General features: G+C 35.5%; 2 protein-coding genes across 2 annotated transcripts; both read left to right on the top strand.

The window, feature by feature from the left end:
• Window positions 1-5,932: 5,932 nt before the first annotated feature.
• On the top strand, window positions 5,933-11,067 carry LOC109706423 (cytochrome P450 90B1-like). The gene is made up of 7 exons (XM_020227229.1): window positions 5,933-6,173; window positions 7,783-8,107; window positions 9,309-9,461; window positions 10,161-10,403; window positions 10,516-10,608; window positions 10,701-10,779; window positions 10,883-11,067. The coding sequence occupies exons 1-7, from the start codon at window positions 5,947-5,949 to the stop codon at window positions 11,050-11,052; spliced, it is 1,290 nt and encodes a 429-aa protein (XP_020082818.1). The 5' UTR covers window positions 5,933-5,946; the 3' UTR covers window positions 11,053-11,067.
• A 3,902-nt stretch (window positions 11,068-14,969) lies between these two features.
• Window positions 14,970-16,887, top strand: LOC109706426 (stem bromelain-like). The gene is made up of 4 exons (XM_020227234.1): window positions 14,970-15,018; window positions 15,114-15,448; window positions 15,562-15,669; window positions 16,149-16,887. The coding sequence occupies exons 2-4, from the start codon at window positions 15,130-15,132 to the stop codon at window positions 16,721-16,723; spliced, it is 1,002 nt and encodes a 333-aa protein (XP_020082823.1). The 5' UTR covers window positions 14,970-15,018; window positions 15,114-15,129; the 3' UTR covers window positions 16,724-16,887.
• Window positions 16,888-23,597: the final 6,710 nt, after the last annotated feature.

Here is a 23,597-nt window from a genome sequence, read left to right as displayed (position 1 = left end):
AATAAAAATTACACTCTTTGAAAGATATTTACACTATTTCTTCTCTTATTGCACTTTTTCAGATATAAACTGCATCCATTAAGATAAAAATTCCACTCTTTAAATAGAAGTTGCACTCTTTGAGAGATATTTATACTGTTTCTCCTCTTCTTGCACTCTTTGAGATGTAAACTGCACCCATTTAAGAGATATTTATACTGTTTCTCCTCTTGTTGCGCTGCTTTTCCTCTTGTTGCACTATTTCTCCTCTTGTTGCACTATTTCTCCTCTTAAAGGGTGCAATTTAAGATAAAAAATAGTGTAAGAAGAGAAAAAATAGTGCAACAAGAGGAGAAATAGTGCAATAAGAGGAGAAACAGTATAAATATCTCTTGAAGGGGTGCAGTTTACATCTCAAAGAGTGTAAGAAGAGGAGAAACAGTGTAAATATCTCTCAAAGAGTGCAACTTTAGTTTAAATAGTATAACTTTCATCTTAATATATGCAGTTTATATTTGAAAGAGTACAATAAGAGGAGAAACAGTGTAAATATCTCTCAAAGAGTGCAATTTTTGTTTAAAGAGTGTAATTTTCATCTTAAATCTGCTGTTTACATCTTAAATAGTACAACTTATGACCATAATAGTGCAACGTGTTTTTTAAAACAGTATAATTTTTTTTTAACGGTGCAATTTCATCTTCATCTTTCTTTTTTTATAATTATTTATTTTTTTTTTTTCTTGCTTCTTCTATAATTTTTTTTTTGTCACCTCTCTCTGCCAACGGCCAGTGTCGGCGACGACGCCGCTAAGGACCCCCCGCTCCAAGGCTGCAGCGCCGTAGCGACCTCCACGATGTCGGCGTTGGCGAAGATGCATTGTCGTTGGAGGCGGCAGAGGAGGAAGGAGAGGGAGAGGACAAGAAAGGCGGGGAAGGGCGAGAGAGACGTCGTTGTCGGAGACGGTGGATGAGAGTCGGAGAGGGGAAAAAAAAAAAAAAAAGAGTCGCGGCGCGGCCTCGGTGGGGTCGAAGGCGAGGAAGGCAGGGGGTGCGCGAGTGAGAAGGCGAGGAAGGTAGGGGGTGCGCGAGTGAGGGTAAAGGTGAGGGCGAGAGCATGAGGGTGAAAGGCGAGGCGGGCCGTTTCCGCCTCCGCCTCTGACTCCGTTGATTTCTTCGGCGAGAGGAAAAAAAAAAAGAACGAGAGAAAAAGAGGAGAGAGAAAGAGGAGAGAGAAAAAGTAATAAGAGTATTTTGGTCAATTTATTGAAAAAGCGGACTGAATCTGCAAAAAAGAAAAAGGTGGCCCAGTTTTGCAAAAGCCCAAAACTAGTGGATTTTTTATGCAAATGCGTATATAATATATTTTTTATATCTATATTAACTGGCGCCTTTTCACATTGCAGATAGCAATGAATTTGTTGGCGCACACTTTACCGGGGCCTCCGTGCTACTAAGTTGTTTTCAATGATGCGGCTTTCAAATCGACGATCGGCTCCGTTAAACTTGATTTATACTATTAAAAGTATTTGAAAACTAAATTTCATAATTTTTCGACATCATTTGGCTAGTGATCAGAAGGTCTCAAAATTGACAATTTTAATGGTAGATGTGATGCGTTTGTGAATTTAATGGTGTAAAACAATCCAAATCTGAAAAAAAATTTATAGAAATTTTTTTTTCACTATTTAGAATAAGACCAGTACCTCTGATCTTAAATTTAAGTCTTTTATCATCATTTTTTATAAGATTTTTTATTTTCAGTCGTTCATTTTTAGACTACTCGTTTGATAGGTAAATGATACCGAAATACTACGAAATTTAGTTTCCAAATATTTTCAATAATATAGATCAAGTCTAACAGAGCCGATCGTCGATTTGGAAGTCGTATCAGTGAAGACAACTTGATAGCACAGAGGCTTCCGTGCTACTGATAGTATACCAGCCTAGCTCTCTCTATATATATATATAGAGTACATCTCCTATACCTTCGAAAGTACGGGGGTTTCCATGCTTGTAAGTTGTTTTCGATGATGGAGCGTCCGATTCGGCGATCAGCTCTGTTAGACATGATCTACACTATTGGAACTATCTAGAAACCAAATTTCATAATTTTTTGACTTCGTTTGCCTAGTGAACGAGTAGCCTCAAAATGAACGGCTGAAAATAAAAATCTCATAAAAAACAATGATAAATGACTCAAATTTCAAATCGGAAGTATTGATCTTGCTATTGACGTTAAGTAGAATTTTCTATTAAATTTTCATGTAATTTGCATACTTCTACACCGTTGAACTTAAAAACGTGCCGCATCGGCCATTAAAATAGTCATTTTTGAGACCTTTTGATCGCTTAGTAAATGATGTCAAAAAATTATAAAATTTGGTTTCTAGATAGTTCCAATAGGGTAGATTATACCCAACGGAGCCGATCGTCGAATCGGATGTCTTATCATCGAAAACAACTTACAAGCACGGAGGTCCCCGTACTTTCGAAAGTATAGTAGACGCACTCTCCTCTCTCTCTCTGTATACGTATGTGAGCGTGTGTATAATTATGTTATAATACCTCTTCCCTTAGGCGAGCATTCTCGATGCGAAGGTGGTGCTCGTCGAAGGACATCTCGCCGAGGGAGGCGGGGCCGCCGCAGCTGGGGCACGACGCGCTGCCGAGGGCCTCCTTGTACCTCATGTTCTCCGCCCGCAGCTTCTCGTTATCGGCACGCAGATGGCCGTTCTCCTGCCGCTCTTGCTGAGCCTATTTATTTTTATCACGAAACAAGAAGAGAACATGCATGCAACTATCGTACATTAGTTAGTGAAAGAATATATAAGACATACAAGATAAGCCGAGCTTAAGACTAAAACATTACATGCAGCATCTCTCTCTCTCTCTCTCTCTCTCTCTCTCTCTCTCTCTCTCTCTATATATATATATATATATATAGAGTGAGGCTACTAGGCTATCGGAAGCACGGAGCCTTTCGTGCTTCCAGCTCGTTTTCGATATTGCGACTTTCGAATCGTCGATCGGCTCCGTTAAACTTGATCTAGAGTATTTGGAGTACCTAGAAAATAAATTTTATTATTTTTTGATATCATTTGCCTAGTGATCGAATGAGCTCAAAATCAACAAATTTCAATGGCCGTGGTGAGCCGTTTGCAAGTTTAACGGTGTAGAAATATCCAAATCACGTGAAATTTTGATAGAAAATTCTTTATACTATGTAAAATAAGATCAATATCTTTGATTTAAAATTTTAATGTCATATTATTATATTTTGTAAGATTTTTATTTTCAGCCGTTAATTTTGAGCCCCTTCGTTCACTAGGTAAATGATATCGTAAAATTATAAAATTTATTTTCTAGGTACTTCAAATACTCTAGATCAAGTTTAACGGAGCCGATCGACGATTCGAAAATCGCAACATCGAAAACGAGCTAGAAGCACGGAAGGCTCTGTGCTTCCCGATAACATAGTAGCCTCTCTCTCATATAATATTATGATATATATTATATTAGAGCTAGGCTACTATACTAATGGTAGCACGGAGGCTTCCGTGCTACCAAGTTGTTTTCAATGATCTTGCTTCCAAATCAATGATCGACTCTGTTAAACTTGATCTACACTATTGAAAGTATTTAAAAACTAAATTTCATAATTTTTCGGCATTATTTATCGATCAAACGAGTAGTCTAAAATTGAACGACTAAAAATAAAAATCTCATAAAAATGATGATAAAAAACTTGAATTTAAGATCAGAGATACTGATCTTATGCTAAATAGTAAAAAAAAAATTTCTATAAAAATTTTATCAAATTTGGATTATTTTACACCGTTAAATTCACAAACGCATCAAATCTATCATTAAAATTGTCAATTTTGAGACGTTTTAATCACTAGCCAAATGATGTCGAAAAATTATGAAATATAGTTTTCAAATACTTTCAATAGTATAGATCAAATCTAATGGAGCTGATCGTCGATTTGAAAGCCGCATTATTGAAAACAACTTGGTAGCACGAAGACCTCAGTGCTACCGATAATATACCAGCCTAGCTCATATATATATATATATAGAGATAGAGAGCATACTATACATCTTTGAGTAGGGCCGCTGTGCACTTCAGTAAGCACAGGAGGCCTTCGTGCTCCCTTAGCTGTTTTTTATGACGGGCTTCCGAATCGCGATCCGACTCGTTAGACTTGATCTTAGCGCTATTTGATAGTTTCTAGAAAATAATTTTTAATCTCTATCGCTGATTTCTCTTGATACTTACTCATTGTATACTCTTCAAGTGATTCAAAAAATCACTGATCTGAAATTTCTTTTATAACAAATATGTCTTATAAAAATGGTCTTGATGTTATACTGCTGATAAAAGTTTCACGATCTAGAATTATTTTTTAAGTCAGATGAAATTTTGTACAAAATCTTATACTGTTTTGCAAGATCATATTCTAACCGTAAACTTAAAACACAGATAACACACCACTTAAAAGTACTTTTTTTAATCACAGCGATAAAAATCAATTGAATTTTTGAATACAATCGAGTATAGGTTAAAAAATAGCGAAAATTAAAAAAAATTCTTTTCTAAGATACGTCATAAGATGCAAGAATCAAGAGTCGTAACTGAGCGGATCGTCTATTAAAAAACAGCGGCATCGAAGGCAACTCCTGTGTTCGAAGTGCACAGCACTCTTAAAAGTATAGTAGTATTATTATATATATATATATATATATTATGGCTACTATATTATCGGTAGCACTGAGCGCTTCGTGCTACCAAGTTGTTTTCAATAATGCGGCTTTCAAATCGACGATCAGCTCCATTAGATTTGATCTATACTATTGAAAGTATTTGAAAACTATATTTCAAATTTTTTCGACATCATTTGGCTAGTGATTAAAAGATCTCAAAATTGACAATTTTAATGATAGATTTGATGCGTTTGTGAATTTAACGGTGTAAAATAATCCAAATTTGATAAAATTTTTATAGAAATTTTTTTTTACTATTTAGAGTAAGATCAGTATCTCTGATCTTAAATTAAGTTTTTTATCATCATTTTTTATGAGATTTTTATTTTTAGTCGTTCAATTTTAGACTACTCGTTTGATCGATAAATAATGCCGAAAAATTATGAAATTTAGTTTTTAAATACTTTCAATAGTGTAGATCAAGTTTAACAGAGTCGATCATTGATTTGGAAGCAGCATCATTGAAAACAACTTGGTAGCATGGAGACCTCCATGCTACCGATAGTATACCAGCCTAGCTCTCTCTCTCTCTCTCTCTCTCTCTCTGTCTCTCTCTCTCTCTCTCTCTGTGCTCTTAGGAGCACGGAGGTCTCTGTGCTCTTGAGCCGTTTTCGATGATGGAATTTCCGAATCGATGATCGGCTCTGTTAGACTTGATCTAGCGTATTTGAAGTTTCTAGAAAATAATTTTTACGATTTTTCGATATCATTTACCTAGCAATTGAAAGGATTCAAAATCAATAATTGTTAATGGCTGAAAATAAAAATTCTATAAAAAGTGGTGATATAGCACTAAAATTTTCGATCAGAAATATTGATCTTGTTGTAGATAGTATAAAAAATTTTATATCAAAATTTCATCTGATTTGAATACTTCTACACCGTTAAATTTGAAAACGGTAGACATCAACCATTAAAAAATATTGATTTTAAATCCTTTCGATCATTAGGTAAATGATATCAAAAAATCGCAAAAATTATTTTCTAGAAACTTCAAATACCCTAGATCAAGTCTAACGGAGCCGATCGTCGATTCAAAATTTTCATCATAAAAACGGCTCAGAGGCAGCCTTGCTCTCTCTTCTCTCCTCTTCTCTCTCTCTATATATATTATACATTTATGCTTCTTCCTAATTGTCGCCAAACTCACTGCAGTGAGAGAGAGAGAGTAGAGAGGAGGAGAGAGAGAGGAAAAAAGAGGATATGACGTTCCCATCACCATCAACAGTGTTGGTGATCATCTTCACCATCATAGTATCTCCCACCATAGCCATTGTTGTGGCTCAGAGCTTGAAGAGCTACAGGAAGAAGAGGAACCCTATGTTCCCACCTGGACCCATGGGGTGGCCCCTCGTTGGCTCCTTCTTCTCCTTCTACAAGCCTCGTCCCCTCTCCTCTCTTGGTGGCTTCATGGAGCAGAACCTCTCAAGGTGATGGATGATGATCCATGAACATATCTCCTCTTCCCAAAACGTAGAAAAACTAAGGCTATCGTATTTGTTTCTTATTTTTTAAATAAAATTTTGTATATAAAAAAGGTGTAGGAGGCGACAGCGAGCTTGTTACTTGCAATCATTTCATCTAAGTTATTTACTTGGCAACTGAAAATAAGATACTTGGAAACAACTTTCCTTTGCTTCTAAACTTTTTTGAAATTAATTTTATATCAAAAATATTTATCTTGTTTCATATAGTATAAAAAATTTTGTATCAAAATTTTACATAATTTGAATATTTTTATATGATTGTTAATTTGCAAATAGCTCACCGTAACCATTAAAATTGATAATTTTGATCCCTTCGATCACTTGGTTAATAATTTGAAAAAATCGCAAACTTTCTTTTGTAGATACTTCAAGTGCTTTAAATTAAGTCTAATGGAGCGGATCTTCGATTCGAAAATTTTAGTATTGAAAATGACTTGATAGCACAGAGGTTACTGTGCTTGATCTACCTTACCTTTCATGAACACAACTAGATGGATTAATTAATTTCATTCTAACTCAAATCCAAAAGAAGTTAATTAAGGCACCATTTGACATGGTGTTGTTGTCATTTCACTAGTTTGTTCTTCAAAAAACAAAAAACATTTTACGCAAAAGAGTGTAACGGCGAATAGGGGATTTTTTGCAGTTTTTATATTTGGAGATTTTGTTTGGCAATAAAATATAAGCATTTAAAAATGAACTTTTTTCAACTTTTAAATTCGTAAAGAATTTATAGATAATGCCAAATGCCGACTAATAATTTTTTTTATTGCTAAATAAAATCTGCAGAAGCAAAAAAATTAAACTATGAGAACTTCATTATCATTCTTGCACACTTCACCATACAGAATTTGTGTTTAATCAGCTGCAACAAACAATACAAAATAAGACATAAAAATAATCAAAATTTACCCAAAAAGAAAAAGGAAAAAAACCATTTTCTTCTACGGCTGTTATTACTAATAATAACAATAATAACTATTAAATATAAAAATGTTTAAACACCGTTCTCTAACAGCTTAAGCTTTTAGAGTACAACGGTTGTTTCACATGATATCAGAGCAGGAGGTCCTGAGTTCGAGTCATGCCAGGCTCCTAGCATATTAATTTTCTCCCACCCATTTAATTCAAGCCCACGTCATGGACCGATTAAAAAGTCTCGAGCCCAGACGTGAGGGGGAGTGTTAAATATAAAAATGTTTAAACACCGTTCTCTAACAGCTTAAACTTTTAGAGTACAACGGTTGTTTCACAATAACAAGAAATATACTGCTTACATATCCGAAAGTGGACTATAAATCTCACATCCAGCCATCCAAAAGATTTAGACATCTTTTGGGTTTTAATATGAAAACGAAGATTGAGAAGACTAGTAAGTGCGAAGATATTGGCTCTTGAACGAATATTTGTACGATTTAAACTTGCTTTTGAATGTGCGAATAGCATTACTTATAAATTTGTTTTTTTTTTTTTTTTTTTGAGGAATAGGTAGCACGCTACTTGCTTCATTCATTGAATTTACTTATAAATTTGTTATGTTGTGATTGCGAAGGTATGGGAAGGTGTTCAGCATGAACTTATTCGGGGAGATGATGGTGGTGTCGGCGGATGTAGAGCTGAACCGGTACGTGATGCAAAACGAAATGAGGTTGTTCAGAAACAACCTACCAGCGCATATTCATAGGTTGATCGGGGACTTCGCATTAGTCATGCTGATAGGCGATGTCTACCGGCACAAGAAGGCCATCATCGTCCCCTTCATCAACATGTTCCGCCAGCAGGCCGACTTCGTTCGCTACATCGAGCACCTTGCTAAGGGCCTCATGGCCTCCTCGAACAAGGGAGGGATCATTTACGTGAGAGAGTTCGCAACCAAGGTGATGAATTTTTTCACTTTCAATTTATTTACTACTTACATGCGAGTTCGTTAATTCTACATTTGGATGGATTAAGAGAAAATGTGACACATTCAGGATTTGAATAGTCGTATATATCAGGTATAACATTTTGGATAGTAGGTAGACACAAGAGATCAAGAGGTTTAAATGTGATAGGATTAGAGTAGGCCTAAGATAGGTGACCCCCTGGGAAGCGGGACGTTACAGAAAAAGAAAGAAAATAAGCTTTCCTAGTTTTTCTTTCTTTCTAGGGCTTGTTTGGTATGACGATGAAAGTTGAAGGGTTGGATTGGTGTGAGTGTGAAAGTTAAAAGGTTAAATATTATTATTCCAATGAGTAAATTTACTCCACTAGAATTTAGTGATACTTGGTTGTGTCGCGAATGGAAGTGAAAAGAAAAAGAGAAGAGTGAAAGAAATGAGAGAACAAGTTAAGAGAGAAACTGAGGAGACAGAAAACTTCGTAAGATAGGAGAAAGAAAGAAAAGAGGGTTGAGAGAAAAAGTTAAGAGAGAGAAAGTAAGGAGAAAGAAAATACAGAGACAAGAGGATGAGAGAGAAAGTGAGGCAAGTGAAAATAAGGAAAGAGAAAGAGATGAGGAGAGAGAAGGAAGGAAAGAGGGTTGAAAGAAAAGTTAAGAGAGAGAAAGTAAGGAGAAAGAAAATGAGGAGAGTAGAATATGCGAGAGAATGTGAGGTGAGTGAAAATGAAGAGAGGAAAGAAGTAGAGAGAAAGTGAAGAAAAAAAGTAACAAGAGAGAGGGAATAAAACTAAATTGACCTTTTGAGAGAAATATTTTTTCTTTCTTATGTCTTGTTCTGCTTTCTTTTTTTCATTCCGTGTCTTATTTGTTTTCATTATAGAAAGTCTAGAGTTTTTGAAGCAACGAAAAAGTAGAAATATAATCTTAAAATTGGAAATCCGCTTCTTTTATTTGGAGCTTTTGTTTTTGTTGTAGAAGAAGCCTACTATTTTGCAGTGCTTTCTCTCATTGTACTTTTCATATATATAGCATTTTATCCATCCAAAAAAAGGTAATGTTGATTCCAATGAGAGGAAAACAATTTTTCTAATTTTCTCTTACACTCTTTCTCTATCCAAAATAAATATAAAGTTAAACCATATGAGAAAAAAAGAAACTAACAAATCATGATCGCCAAATGTTATTTGGATGCGTAGTTTTCATTCTATGTGGTAGCGAAAAAAGCCATGGGATTAACCCCAGAGGACCCAGAAGCTGAGCAATTGCTGAGGGACTACGTGACATTCTACAAGGGACTATATGCAGCTCCCATTAATTTTCCCGGATCTATGTACAGGAAGGCTTTAAAGGTAAATGCATAAATGTTATGGTCCTTTTCAATTCTTTGAAAGTAAAAATAATATAAATCAAAAGCCCCTTGATAGTTTATAATATTTGTTTTTTATTATCTGCGATTCAAAATACAATACTTTGCTTTCGTATGATTAATCTTTTGAGCTACTATAATGTTAATGTTGATGTTCGGTTATACTGAATCGAGTGCACCCATGGTCGCGTTCAATTAGATAATTATCATGTTGTCTAATTAAAGTATAATTGTATTTATCTCGCTTTTATTTTGAAAAGCTAAGAAAAGAGATTTTTTAACTGCATTAGAATAACAAATAAAACACTTAATTATTAGGCCTAATCTTCTAACCTTATGTTTTAATATGTTTTGAACTGTTATAAATGTACGATTGAGCTTGTGAATGTACATGGAAAACATACAACAGAAAATACTCGAAAAAAAAAAAGAGAAACTCATGAGAAATTCGTGTGCCTCGATCCTTGAGAGAGAGAAAACCATATATATATCTCATTAATTCATTGAGACTAGAGGATCTCAAACAGTGAAATATAGACCTAACTCGTTTGTAGCTAGCTATGTCTACCAAGGGTACGTTTCATTTTGAAGTTTTCCTTTCTTCTCTCAAAGTTATTTTATGCTAGTAACTTTGTAACCTCTCTAACTAAATGCATTCTCTCTATGTCCTGGGGCAACATAGGCTAGGCCTAACATTATTAAAGCTATCAAAAAGAAGTTGGATCAGAGGAAGGCTAAAGAAAGTGTTGATGAGGAAGATGATGATCTTCTTGGGAGTCTTATGAAGGAGAGTACTTACACTTGGGAGAACATTTGTGATACCATCCTGGGCTTCATTTTCGGGGGTGTGGCCACAACCTCAACTGCAATATGCTTAGTCTTTTATCTTCTTGAAAACTACCCTAAAGCTCTAGAAGAGATGAGGGTACGTACGCTCAAAAAAGTTGTTTCCATGAATATTATTTTTAGCAAGGCACTTCAAAAAAAAAGAGAAAAAATTAATTAGTGTGTTTACATGTATATAAAAATATTTACAGAAAGAGCACTTGGAATGCATGAGATCAAAGAAGGAGAATGGTGAGGAGAAATTGACATGGGATGACTACAAGAACATGAGGTTCACACAAAATGTATGATCATATAATCGCATTAAAACAATGAAAAAAACTATTAAAAACCCATGAATTTTGAATTAATCTTGTTTCTTTTTTTAATGGTAAAGGTGATTAGCGAAACACTAAGGATTGGAAATGTTGCTCCGAATCTGTGGAAGAAGGCTACGAAGGATGTTGAGTTCAAAGGTAGAAATTTTATTTGCACAATTTGCTTATTAATTGTGTGGGATTTTGCTTACATTATAGATTAGTTGATTTATAAACTGCATGTTTGGATTGTTATGTGCAGGATATTTTATTCCCGAGGGAACTACTGTGGTAGCCCATCTTGCTGCTGTACATTTGAACCCCTCTGTGTTTGAGAACCCAGGGCAATTCAATCCATGGAGATGGGTAAGTTCCACACTTCCACTCCATCTTATTTCTATATCAATGAAAATTTTTTGTTATTGTAGGTAAAAACATATAGAACTGGTCTCAATTGTAATTTCTTGTTATTTTAGATAAAAATGTACAAAACTAGTCTCAAATATAGCTTGTTATGTAACTAGGTCTATCAATGAGCCGAACATGAGCGAGCTGGGCCAGCTTGAGTTTGGCCTATTTTTAAACGAGCTAAATATGAGCAAGCTCGAATAAATTGCTAGCCAATCTCAAGATGGGCTAAGCTCGTCGCGAGCTCGAGCCATACACGAGCCTTTGGTGCTTCCAACTTTTTCGCTCGTGGATCCATTTGGATCTAGTCAACAATGGCAGCCCAATATGGGTCCCATATTTTATACCATCCAAACTGCAAAAAAATTGATCCAAGTGCCAAAAAATTGGAAGCACCAAAAAGTTGGTGCTTCCAAAAGCAATAGAGTATATACAATATACAAAAATAAATATAATATAATATAGGCCCCGTTTGGTTCAAGGATAACGAATATTATGATAACTCTTTTTATCCCTCGAATAGCTTACTGTTCCGAAATAGTCAAAAATAAAAGTGAAATTGTATTTGGTTTGTATAATTTTATGGAATAGTAGAGAATAGAGGAAAAAAGTGATGGCTGAATTTGATATAAGATATAATTTTATAAAAAATAGTTTGTTATAAAAATATTTTATTAGAATAATAATATATTATAATACTTAACAAAAATAATTTATTATAAATTATGATGCAATAAAAATAATTTTTTACAAAATTAATTTTATTTTTTGCAATTTTACTTACACTTAAATTTAACAAAAATAATTTATTATAATATTTAAATATAAATAATATGTATCAATATAATACACTTATTAATTATATCACTACAACAGAATTAGATTATGGGGACACATGTTTGGGACACTTTTGAGTAAGCGTCCCATTTATCCTAAAACTTAAAAAAAATCTACTAATGCCTAAATATAAAGTTCAATCCAACCAAAAATAAAAGATTACTCTACTCAACCCACCACACCCGGTCCATTTGGCCCGATTACAAACAGAAAAGAAAAAAAAAAGAAAAATTAATTACCATCTTTTCTTCTCTCTTCACTCAATCCACTGAAATTCTAGACAAAGAGCCTTTCCTGTCGTCCTCCTCCGCCACCGCAGCCAAAGAGATAGAGTTTCGACGGTTGCTAAATGCTTAAATAAATGTTGGTAAATTAGCAGCACTCTTTTAGGTTATAGCGACACTCTTTAACTGTCACTATATACCTAGCGACTCCACATATAGCAACACTTTTTAAAAGTGTCGGTAATTTTAGCTAGCAGCACTTTTTTGACATGTACCTATATTTAAAAGTGTCGCTATACACCGTTTTTGTTGTAGTGACTCCCTTAGTGCTTCTAGATTTCTAACCCTCAGATTTACTCCTTGATTACTAATAGCCTTTGGATCAAATACTATTCCATCTACCACCATCATCTCAACCCTATATCACTCCATCCAAAGATTAAACTTAAAAGCATCAACCCCTCAGTGTTTTTGAAAATATTCTAGTTCAACTCTTTTCTATATATATCTATATATATATACATATTATATAGATATTATATTAACTAGGGCTTGGATATAACTATCGTTAGCATGGAGGCCTCCGTGCTATCAAGTTGTTTTCAATGATGCGGCTTCCAAATCAAAAATCAGCTTCGTTAGACTTAATCTATAATATTAAAAGTATTTGGAAACTAAATTTCATAATTTTTCGATATTATTTGACTAGTGATCAAAAGGTCTCAAAATTGATAATTTTAATGGTTGATGTGACGCGTTTGTGAATTTAACGGTATAAAACAATCCAAATCTGATGAAATTTTTATAGAAAATTCTTTTCAATATTTAGAGTAAGATCAGTACCTTTGATCTTAAATTCAAGTCTTTTATTATTATTTTTTATGAGATTTTTATTTCTAACTGTTCATTTTTAGACTACTCGTTTGATAGGTAAATGATGTCAAAAAATTATGAAATTTAGTTTCCAAATACTTTCAATATTGAAGATTAAGTCTAACGGAACCGATCGTCGATTTGGAAACCGCATCATTGAAAACAACTTGGTAGTACCAAGGCTTCCGTGCTACTGATAGTATACAGCCGGACTCTATATATATATATATATAATATATAAGAGAAGACGGAGAGAGAGAGAGAGAGAGAGAGAGAGAGAGATGGGCCGGAATGCTATCAGTAGCAAACGGTCTTCGTTGTCACCCATTTGTTTTCGATGATCCAACCTCCATATCGACAATCGACACCGATGAACCTGATCTATACCATTTGAAGTATCTAGAAAGTAAATTTCAAATTTTTTCCGACATCATTGGCCTAATGATCAAAAAGTTTTAAAATTTATAATTTTAACGGTCGATATGAGACGTTTCTCATTTAACGGCATAAAGATAACCAAATAAGTTGAATTTTGGTTAAAAATTTTTTTAAACTGTTTAAAATAAGATCTATACTCTTGATTGTGATTACAAAACTTCTATCATCACTTTTTAAAGAATACTTATTTTCAGCCGTTCATTTTTGTGTCCACTTTTGATGGACAAGAGAATGATATCGAAAAGGTATGAAATTTGATTTCTAAATACTTCAAGTGGTATAGATCATGTTCAATAGTGTCGATCGTCAATTTGGAGACTCGATTATCGAAAACAAATGGGTGGCAACGGAGCTCGTTTGCTATCGATAATATTCCAGCTCAGCTCTATATATATATATAGAGCTGAGCTGGAATGGGTGGCAATATATATATAGAGATGAGCTGGAATATCACCCCTAATACTATAAGGGTGCGTTTGGTTCGCGCTATCTTTTAAAGATTCCTAGTAATCCAATGGGAATCAAAAATTATGACGGTGTTTGGCTAAACGACTAAGTAATCTAGTTGGTAATATTGGATTCATTTGGGAATAAGATTGACCCCAAAGTACTAATCTCATTCCCTTGAGGGAGGGTGGGTATCCTCATATTAATAGATTGGGGTAATCATAATATGTCTAATCTCTTTCTTTCTTCCTATCCGCCGGCTAATTGATATTATTTGTCTTTACACTCTAACCTTATCTCTCTCTAAACTTATTTTTCTCTCTAAAATTCAACTTTTTTTTCTCTCTCTAAACTAAGCTTTCTCTCTCTCTCTCTCTCTCTCTCTCTCTCTCTTTCTAAAATTTCAACTCTCTCACTCCCTCTAATTTTGACTATATTTTTCTTTCTATTTTTTTAATTATACTCTCTCTCTCTCACTTATACTTTCTCTTCCTTTTTTCTAAAAAGATGTTGAAACTTTTGGTAACATTATCTAAAATTAATTAAATAAATAAATTAATTAATTGTATATTTTTTGTAATATTAAATAACATAGCTAATTAATATTACCGTGCGAACCAAACATAGGAATTCCACATTCTTAGTAATAGGATGAATAGGAATAAGATTCTCGGATATCTTTTATTCCTAGTAATCTTTCATAATGCGAACCAAACGCACCCTTAGGTTTTTTAGCCATTTGGATCACTCCTTGATTACTAATAGCCTTGGATTAAACACTATGTCACCTACCACCACCAACAACCACCTCATCTCAACCTTCACATTCTCTTCCATCCATGGCTAAAAACTCAAGCACCACCGTTAATAGTGCTTTTGATAATATTCTGCTCAACTATATAATATATATATATAAAATTCGGAATAAGACAAAACGAGTGGGCACACGGTAATCCTATGACTAAACATTACACATAATTGAAGTCGACTAATTTTTGGTTATACTAGTCGTACCTACTCATTGTGGAGTACAAATTAAAATATGATTTTCCACAGAGGAGGATATATACGATGACATTGCCTTCCCCCTCACATTGTCTTCGCCAAATCTCTATATATACGAGCCTAATCTTAAGAGTTTAACCTCACAAACGCAAGCTCCAACTTCTAAGTATAGTATACATTGTAGCTATGGCTTTCACATTCCAATCTTTGCTTAATTATCGGCTCATCTCTTGTCTTGTTGTGTTTCTCTTTGTTGTTCAGCTCTTGGAACACTAGAATGGACGGGCCGACGATGACGATGTTCGAAGATTGGATGTCCGAACACGGTCGAACGTACGCGAATGCGAAGGAGAAGCAGCAACGGTACGAGATCTTTAAGAACAACGTGAAGTACATTGAAGAATTCAACAAAGTCGGCGGGCGCTCGTACACCCTCGGAGTTAACCGGTTTAGCGATATGACAAACGAGGAGTATGCAAATACGTACGTTGTAGGAACTGCAGAGCAGGACATCCCAACAGATATAGAGACCGTTCTAGTGGAAGCCGAGTACGAAAACACCCGCTTGAGAGCCACCGTTGATTGGAGGACCCAAGGTGCTGTAACTTAAGAATTTTCACCTGTAGTATAATAAAATCTTTTGGTAAAAATATACTGAATTGACCAATATTAACTAATTAAGCATGCTAACTTTCTCTTACATTCAAAGATTTAAGTGTTGTGACACGGGGTCATACCAAAAACATGGCCTTGAGAGCCACCGTTGATTGGAGGACCGAAGGTGCCGTAACTGAAGTCAAGGACCAAGGAGACTGCGGTAAGAATTTTCACCTGTAGTATAATAAAATCTTTTGGTAAAAACATACTGAATCGACCAATATTAACTAATTAAGTATGTTAACTTTCTCTTACATTCAAAGATTTAAGTGTCGTGGCACGGAGTCATACTGAAAACTTACCAACACGGTGCGTGCCGAGACGTGTTGATGCGTGCCGGTCAAAAAAATTCTTATGTGCCGACACATAATAGCATGAAATATTTATTTTCTTTAGCAACAAAATATTCTAACTATTTATTATGTCTTTTTATCACATCTTTTGAACTTTGTTGAAAAAATTATTTACTAATTTAAAAAATAGAGGGTTTTAAGCTGTGCCATCGGCACGGAGTCTGTATTGTGCCGGTATCTTGTTAGAACGGTACGGCACGGGGATGCAGCCGTGCCGACGAACACTTAAAACCTTACTTACATCTATGATATATTCTAATGAATGTGTCACTTAATACAAAACTAGCTTGCTGCTGGGCATTCGCTGTGGTAGCGACAGTTGAGAGCATCTACAAGATCAAGAAAGGCGAACTAAAATCTCTTTCAGTACAGCAAGTTCTCGATTGTTCCAACGGTGGTGACTGCTCGGGCGGTAGCCGATTAAAAGCTTTCCTTTATATCATCGCAAATAAAGGCTTGACGACCGAGGCTAACTACCCTTACAAGGCATCTAAAGGGGTGTGTGACAAAACCAAGGAATCAGATCATGCAGCTTACATTACTGGCTACAGGTTGGTTACGAGAAACAACGAAGCTGAGCTTATGAAAGCTGTGAATGACCAACCGGTGACGGTCGCAGTTAACGCCACAACTTGGCAACATTACAAAGGTGGTATTTTTGATGAAGATTGTTCGCCCGATGTCACTCACACTGTCGCCGTAGTTGGCTACGGTGAGGAATCGGGGAAAAAGTATTGGATACTGAAGAACTCAGCCGGCCCCAAATGGGGCGAAAGTGGATACATGCGAATAGCAAAAGATGTCGCTGCAAAAGAAGGATTATGTGGTATTGCCACAGCTCCTCTCTACCCATATATCTGATTCATTTCCGCTTGTTGTTTCGGTTCTACTTAGTTTCGACCGTTACTTTTTTTGAAGCTGGAAATAAAGAAGTACGATATCAGTATCGTATAATAGAGCGTCCTACTTGTGTTGAATCTGTGGTTTGTTCATTAATGTAGTAAAACGCAATGTTTTAAAATGTTGGTCAAATAACGATCTAAAAATGTAAGTTTGATTCGTTTCCGCTTGTTGTTTCAGTTCAATTTATGTGAGTTTCAAAAGTTACTTTATTTGAAGCTTGAAACAAGAAAGTCGGATATCAGTATATATATATATAGTACAATAGAGTGTTCTGCTTATGTTGAATTTGTGATTTGTTCATTGATGTAGTAAAAAAGTAATCTATTTAAAAAAAAATCTGGCCAAACAACAATCTGGAAAATATTACTGTATTAAGAATCACTAGTTCAACCAGGGGACTTAACAGTGATGTTGACGTTACGTCAGGAATATTTAATTATTTTTCTATTTTATTTATGTAGAAAATAGGAGTTTCTGCTTATATACTCCTGGCTATTATTCAAAAATTTTAAATTTATCCTTCAGTACCCAAAATTATTAAAGTCATATAATTTAGTAAAATTATCATTAAATTCGAAAACTCTTTCAATATTTTTCAATGAAAGTCTATTAATTCCACACACAGAAAAATAAAAAAAAATTAGAATTTGAGGGAGTAAGGGATGTAAAATCGGGACGTCCGGCTCGGTACAGCTCTAGGTCGTCACTAGGCACGGCACGGGTACTGTAGAATCCGTGTCAGACCTATCCGATCCGAAATGCTGGGCCGTGTTGGGCCAACCATTTTTAGCCTATCGGCCCGGCACGGCCCAAGACCGATCATGTCGGGCTCGGACCGGGCCTAGGCATCGGCCCGGCCCGGCCCAGCATGGCACGACCCCGCATGGCCATGCCCGCCAAGCTCAACGCAGCTCAACACAGCTGAGCTCCCTTTCCATACAATAATTTAATTATTTTAAAAAATAATTTTAAACTTCAAATTTTAATAGAAATATTTTTCAAATTTATAAAATATTATTCAAATATTATTTAAATTTTAAATTTTAAATTTTTGTCCGCATAATTTCTAAAAAATTTAGATTGCCCCATGTGGTTTACCTCATTTTTATTTGTGATTAGACTCGTAGCTAGTATAAAATGGTTTGAGCAACATAAACGAAATGAATTAGTTTACAATGCATGAGTATAATATGCATATATATAAAATATAAGTAGTTGAATTAGTATTACTTGTATCTTAGTTGATTTTTTCCATGAGAAATTTTTGTAATTGTGAGATATATGCATTCATGCACAAGCAATTCGCGATTAATTTAAATTCTTAGTATCTTTTTCATTACGTCTTCGAATCTTAGCCACAAGTTTAACTTATCATATTTTTATAATTTTTACATCTATAAATTATTAGGATTCATATTATTTGTATAATTAGATGATTCTTAATTACATAAATCAGTTCTCTAGGCTATGAAAATTATATATGAGAGATATCCAATGAATATAATTGCAATAGTGTAAATTTTAGATTAGTATGAAACTTACAAATATTTTTATCTAAGAATAAGCTTTTTCCAATCATCATTTGCTTCTCAACTATAACAATAAATCTAATATTTATATAAGATTTTAAATTGCCTTCTATATTGAAAGAGTGTTCTTAATCAATCATAACTTGGTAGTATGAAAAATCATGTGGATAATTAAATTAAAGAAAAAAAAATATTTCTAGAAGGTGCAAAAGAAAATAAAGTTGCTGATGAGCTAGCTATTACGGCATATTTAGTTCATGTTTGGAATAAAAATAAAAAATAAAATTGAATTGTATTTGAATGGAAAATAGAACAGTGAATCATTCAAAAATATTTGAGTGGGTGTTGTGTGGCAATACAGCAGGCTGGTATTGATACTAATTTTTATTATCAAAAAAATTATGAATAAAATGGGTTGGATATTTATTAAATTATGAATATTTTGAGCAATCCACAGGTACCTACGGGTAGGCACATATATAATTTCTTTAAAAAAATTTTAAAATAAAAATAGTGCATGAATACCCATTTTATTTTACCCATTCCTAGAACCCTAATTCTAATTTCTCTTAATAATATTATTTTTTATTATCGGTTGTATGTGTTGATATCTTAATTCTAACTTCTCTTAAAAGTTAAATTTGAATCTTTCGTTATCCCCGTTTGGCAGAATAGCAGAATAAAATATTCCGATAAAACATCATCCCATTTAGCAGAATAGAGGGAATAACTTTCGTTATCCCCGTTTATACCCCGAACCAAATGGGGCCTTAGAATATAACAGTACAGTTTTTAGTTAGATTTTAATAGCTCACCATACTCAATGTCTAAGTCTAATCAAAACCTAAACTGCCGGCTACTAGCTCTACATTAACAAGTCCCCACATGCAGTGCCATTGTTATAATCTTTTTTTCTTTTTTCATTTAATAAGTGATAGGTGATGGATATTGAGCCTTTAAATTTAATTTGTTCATACATCCTTCACTACACTCACATGTAAGGTCCGCGAATGTAAATGAATGCACTAGAGCATAGATCCATCTTAGAATAGAATCTTTAATTAATTGTTGCACCAATTTAGAATTACTTTGAAAATTATTATGCAAATCAGATAAGACATTAGTGTACCTCTTAGCTGTAAAAATTGTGATCATAACTCTTCATTTTAGTTAATGTTGCATTAACACGTAAAGAATATCATGCATGAGAGATGTTGCACATCTTCCCAATCCATGGATAAATATACTTCTCATATATACCATTTTGAGCTTTCCATTGAGAGGCCTAACTTAATACATTACTTGAACCAACTCTTAACTCCCCCCTCTATAAATACTCAAACTCAACATCTCTCCCTCCTCATCAACCTTTTCTATATATTTTGTAGTACAACATTATGAAGCTAATCCTCATCTTAGCATTACTTTTTATCCTTTTAGCCACCGCTCTTTGCAACGATGACAACAACAAGTTTAAAGACGAGCCACACCAAACAAACAGATCTCCATTAATTGCGAATGATCTTACTCGCAATCAAAATTCGTCAATAAAATCTATGAATCTGCGAGGTCCACTATCATGCAATGTCTTTCCCAGAGTGTGTCGTGGGCCGAGCAGTCCTGGCCCGGACTGCTGCTCGGGGCGGTGCGTAAATGTGGATACCAACTTGCTGAACTGCGGGCAGTGCGGTCGGAGATGCAGTTACGGAGAGACTTGCTGCGGCGGTCGCTGTCTGAATGTAATGTCTGATCCCTTGAACTGTGGATGTTGCAAGAACAAGTGCAAGCAGGGGGGCTCATGCAGATTTGGGATGTGTAGCTATGCTTAGATTTGCTTTGGGTTCTTGCAAAATATAGGGTAAATTGCGCATTTGGCCCTTCAAACTATGGGGCGGGGGTGACATTTTGGTCCTTAAACTTTAGTTTGTTATAATTTTGGCTCAAACTATCAGAAATGACGCAATTAAGTCCTATAACCTAGTTAATTTAGTTGATTAAATATTGACAAACAATTGATATATATATAAGTGATGTTATAATATTGTGATTGATTGTACTCTAATAATTACAATATTACATAAATTTTTTATATCATAGATCCGTCAATATTTAATTAGTTAACTAAATTAGGTTGTGAGACTAAATTGTAATAATTTTAAAAATTCGAGTCAGAAATTATATAATAAATTAAAATTTGAGAATCAAAGTGTCGCGTGCCTCGTAGTTTGAGAATAAACATGCAATTTACCCTAAAATGTATGATTACTAATGATAAATAATGATTTTAAAAATAAACACCCCTGGCCCATCAGCCACAAAAGAGGTTCATCTACCCAGAACTGCAATAAGAAATAATTGAGTTTTTCTCAATTGTATTAGCAGTACATAAAAACTTTCCTTAGTTTTATCCTATTTGTTTGCATGTAATTCATTTTCAAGTTAAAAAAAATTAACTCAAATTCGGATAAAAATTATGTTTTACTGTTGTTAATTTGTGATAAAAAACGAATAACTTTGGAGTTATAGCTTTTTTGGAAATTTTTTTACCAAAAATTTCCACACTAGCACATGAAATGAAGAAAAAAAGATACAATATGTAGTTAATTTTTTATTATTTTTTCTGTTTCTCTCTCCCCTAATTGGCTTTGTTACTATTCAAGGTGAAGCCAATTATGCTGTTTCGGAAAACTAGAGTTACGAGCATTTGTAATTTATAGCGCAACGTACCAAATAACAGAAGTATATTTTATTTTATTTTTTTTTGAGAGATCGGTAGCACGCTACCCGTTTCGTTTATTTCATTTAAAAATAAATTTAGCTAGAAATATGAATCAACTAGAATTCGAACTTGAGACTCAGGTACCAATCACCAAACTTTTTGCCACTTGCTGTAGGAACGGTTGGTAATTAGTAGTCCCTAAACTTCAAATCATATTTCATTTTGATCATCAAACTTTTAATTTCAATGTTTCCTACCCTAGCTGAACCTTCAACAAAATTTTGATTTAGTCCCTATACCTTCAATATAATTATTTCATGTTGATACTGTTTCAAAGTAAAAATTATTGCATGCACCTAATTCATCTGCATATTCATACACCATAAATTTTAGTTTTAAGGGGCCAACTTGAAAATTTTCTTTTACAATCTTGTTGTGAGATCCCTGGTGTTTGACTGTGGAGGCTTGTCGACAGCTCTGGAGAGTGTCGGGACAAGTCCGAGTCGCGTTGGCGTCAAATAGGCGCAAAACGGACTCCGTGCAACGCGAGGGCAGCATTCTGCGAGTGAATCTGCGAAACAGCAGGATTTTCTGCTCGCTGTACCGGTACAAGGGCAGGCTGTACCGGTACAACCATCGCAGGACTGCTTGTTGTACCGGTACAAGGGGTTGCTGTACCGGTACAGGATGCGCGCACCGAATTTAGCTGCTCTCGGGTTGGCTCTTGTACCGTGTAAGCGAGCCCGTGTACCGGTACAAGAGGGTAGGTGGCCAGGTATCGCGGTAATTAGGGTAATATCACCTCGTTTGTATCACATCCACCTAACTTTTTTATCTGATTGTAGAGGAGCATGAGTAGGAAGTTCTTTTTGCTGCTCCTTTTTCCCTTCACCTCTCTAGTTGGTTCGACGCTGGAGGAGTCGGTTGGAGGATTTCTCGCCGAGTCGCGCCGCGAGCCTGTTTCGACGCGCACTTGTGCGGAAGCTTTGCGAGAGCCGGGCGCGCTCCGGCGAAATTCCTAAAAATCGAGCTACAAGGCGAGTTTTTGAGACCAAAGCTATTCGCCAAGAAGAGAAGATAGCTTGAACTGGCATTCAGACTACAGATATATAGCCAATAGAAAGAAGTATTCCCAAGCTGGTGAGGAGAGAGATTGAATTTACAGGCAAACTACCAATGACCGGAGACCAGAAAGGGGAATAGAGAGAGAAGCCTTGAGCGGTCAGACCAATTACGATCGATTCGCGTCACATTCCAGATTCGAGATGAGCTGCTAAAAGAAGGAAGGGCGGAGAGGTGGAAGGAAGACAGCCTATAATGCATTACCAGAGAGCTACCAGCGCGTAAGGCTAGAGGAACTATTTCAAGCAAGGATGCTATGACCTCAGACCGATTGAAAGATAGTTTCATGAATGAATCCAATGTCATCTATACCGTGTTTTTGGGCTGTCATAATGTGACACTTTAGACTTCCATCGCTCGGTTCGTCTGTTCATGTTCAGAAAGCGTTTATGGAGCTTCATGTATCAGCCCGCTGTCCTTCTGTCTCAGATCCCCAATATGAGTGAGACCAAGATGGCTGACTGGAGTGCCACAAATCAGCTGGTCATGTCATGGCTTCTCAATGCAATTGAGCCTACAATTGCTACCAGTCTTATGTTTATGGCATCGGCTAAACAGGTATGGTCTTTTATCTCCATGATCTTTCTTTATTCCATAGGAAATGAAGCTAAGATATTCCAGCTTAAATAAGAAGTCCAAAATCGTTGTCAGGGGGATATGACTGTTGCTGAGTACTATACTCAACTTAAGACCATATGGTCAGAGATCTTCTTATATCAACCAGTTCTTTCCTGCACTTGTGATTGTTCCAATGCCCAAGGAAAACAGAGGTTATGCAAAAGTGAACTTCTCCTTTTTCACGTAGAGCAGGTTTTCCCTCAATGTAGAGGCCTTCTAAGTTCCCTAGGTACTCCCCAGATCGCGAGTACTGATGGATATTGGGTCTACCCATCGGCCTTTTCTAATAGGGCACTCAATCAATCCCCAATCGATCGCTCGCCAGTTACGAGTTGCGAGCTACTCTTTCTCTTCCTATCACTAGGTCGGTCCGTCGGATTATAGTGCTCGACGATTCTATTCTATTAGTCTGGTACTGGTATCCTTCGTTCCCGAAGAATTCGAGTCAACGGGAGAATCGATCAATCGCCCCAGGTGTAAGGCCTATCTCGTTTAAAAGTATGACCGCGGTCCTTTCCTTGGTTTAGGGATTAGGGTGGTGTGCTCTATCCGAATTTCTGGTGTGCTCTTGTGAATGGGTGTGTGTGTTGTGCCAGAAGGGGCGTACCAAGTAGGTGATTAAATTTATTGCATATAGAAAGAGAGAGTCGGAACTTTGGAGAGCTATCGACCCTTAAAGACGGGTGGAATGTCAGGGACCACTTAGTCTCATCGAAGCTATGAAAGCCCAGGCCGCGTCGCGTGGCGGACATTTCAATGGTAGAGCTCTCTTCCTTTCTTCCCAATTCTCAGTGACACGAATTCTTGCTAATCCAGAGAACTGCTTGACGTAATCCGCTCGTGC

The sequence above is a fragment of the Ananas comosus genome, unplaced genomic scaffold (assembly GCF_001540865.1).
Source record: "Ananas comosus cultivar F153 unplaced genomic scaffold, ASM154086v1, whole genome shotgun sequence".
In the NCBI taxonomy this organism is placed as follows: domain Eukaryota; kingdom Viridiplantae; phylum Streptophyta; class Magnoliopsida; order Poales; family Bromeliaceae; genus Ananas; species Ananas comosus.
This window is presented reverse-complemented; position numbering and strand designations above follow the sequence as displayed.

Bases quoted from the DNA above. Each gene is read 5' to 3' on its own strand.
- LOC109706426 (XM_020227234.1), top strand. From the start codon at position 15,130: ATGGACGGGCCGACGATGACGATGTTCGAAGATTGGATGTCCGAACAC. The intron at 15,449-15,561 runs GTGCTGTAACTT...TTACATTCAAAG, and splicing joins CGTTGATTGGAGGACCCAAG to ATTTAAGTGTTGTGACACGG. The intron at 15,670-16,148 runs GTAAGAATTTTC...ATACAAAACTAG, and splicing joins CAAGGACCAAGGAGACTGCG to CTTGCTGCTGGGCATTCGCT.
- LOC109706423 (XM_020227229.1), top strand. From the start codon at position 5,947: ATGACGTTCCCATCACCATCAACAGTGTTGGTGATCATCTTCACCATC. The intron at 6,174-7,782 runs GTGATGGATGAT...GTGATTGCGAAG, and splicing joins ATGGAGCAGAACCTCTCAAG to GTATGGGAAGGTGTTCAGCA. The intron at 9,462-10,160 runs GTAAATGCATAA...GGGGCAACATAG, and splicing joins TGTACAGGAAGGCTTTAAAG to GCTAGGCCTAACATTATTAA.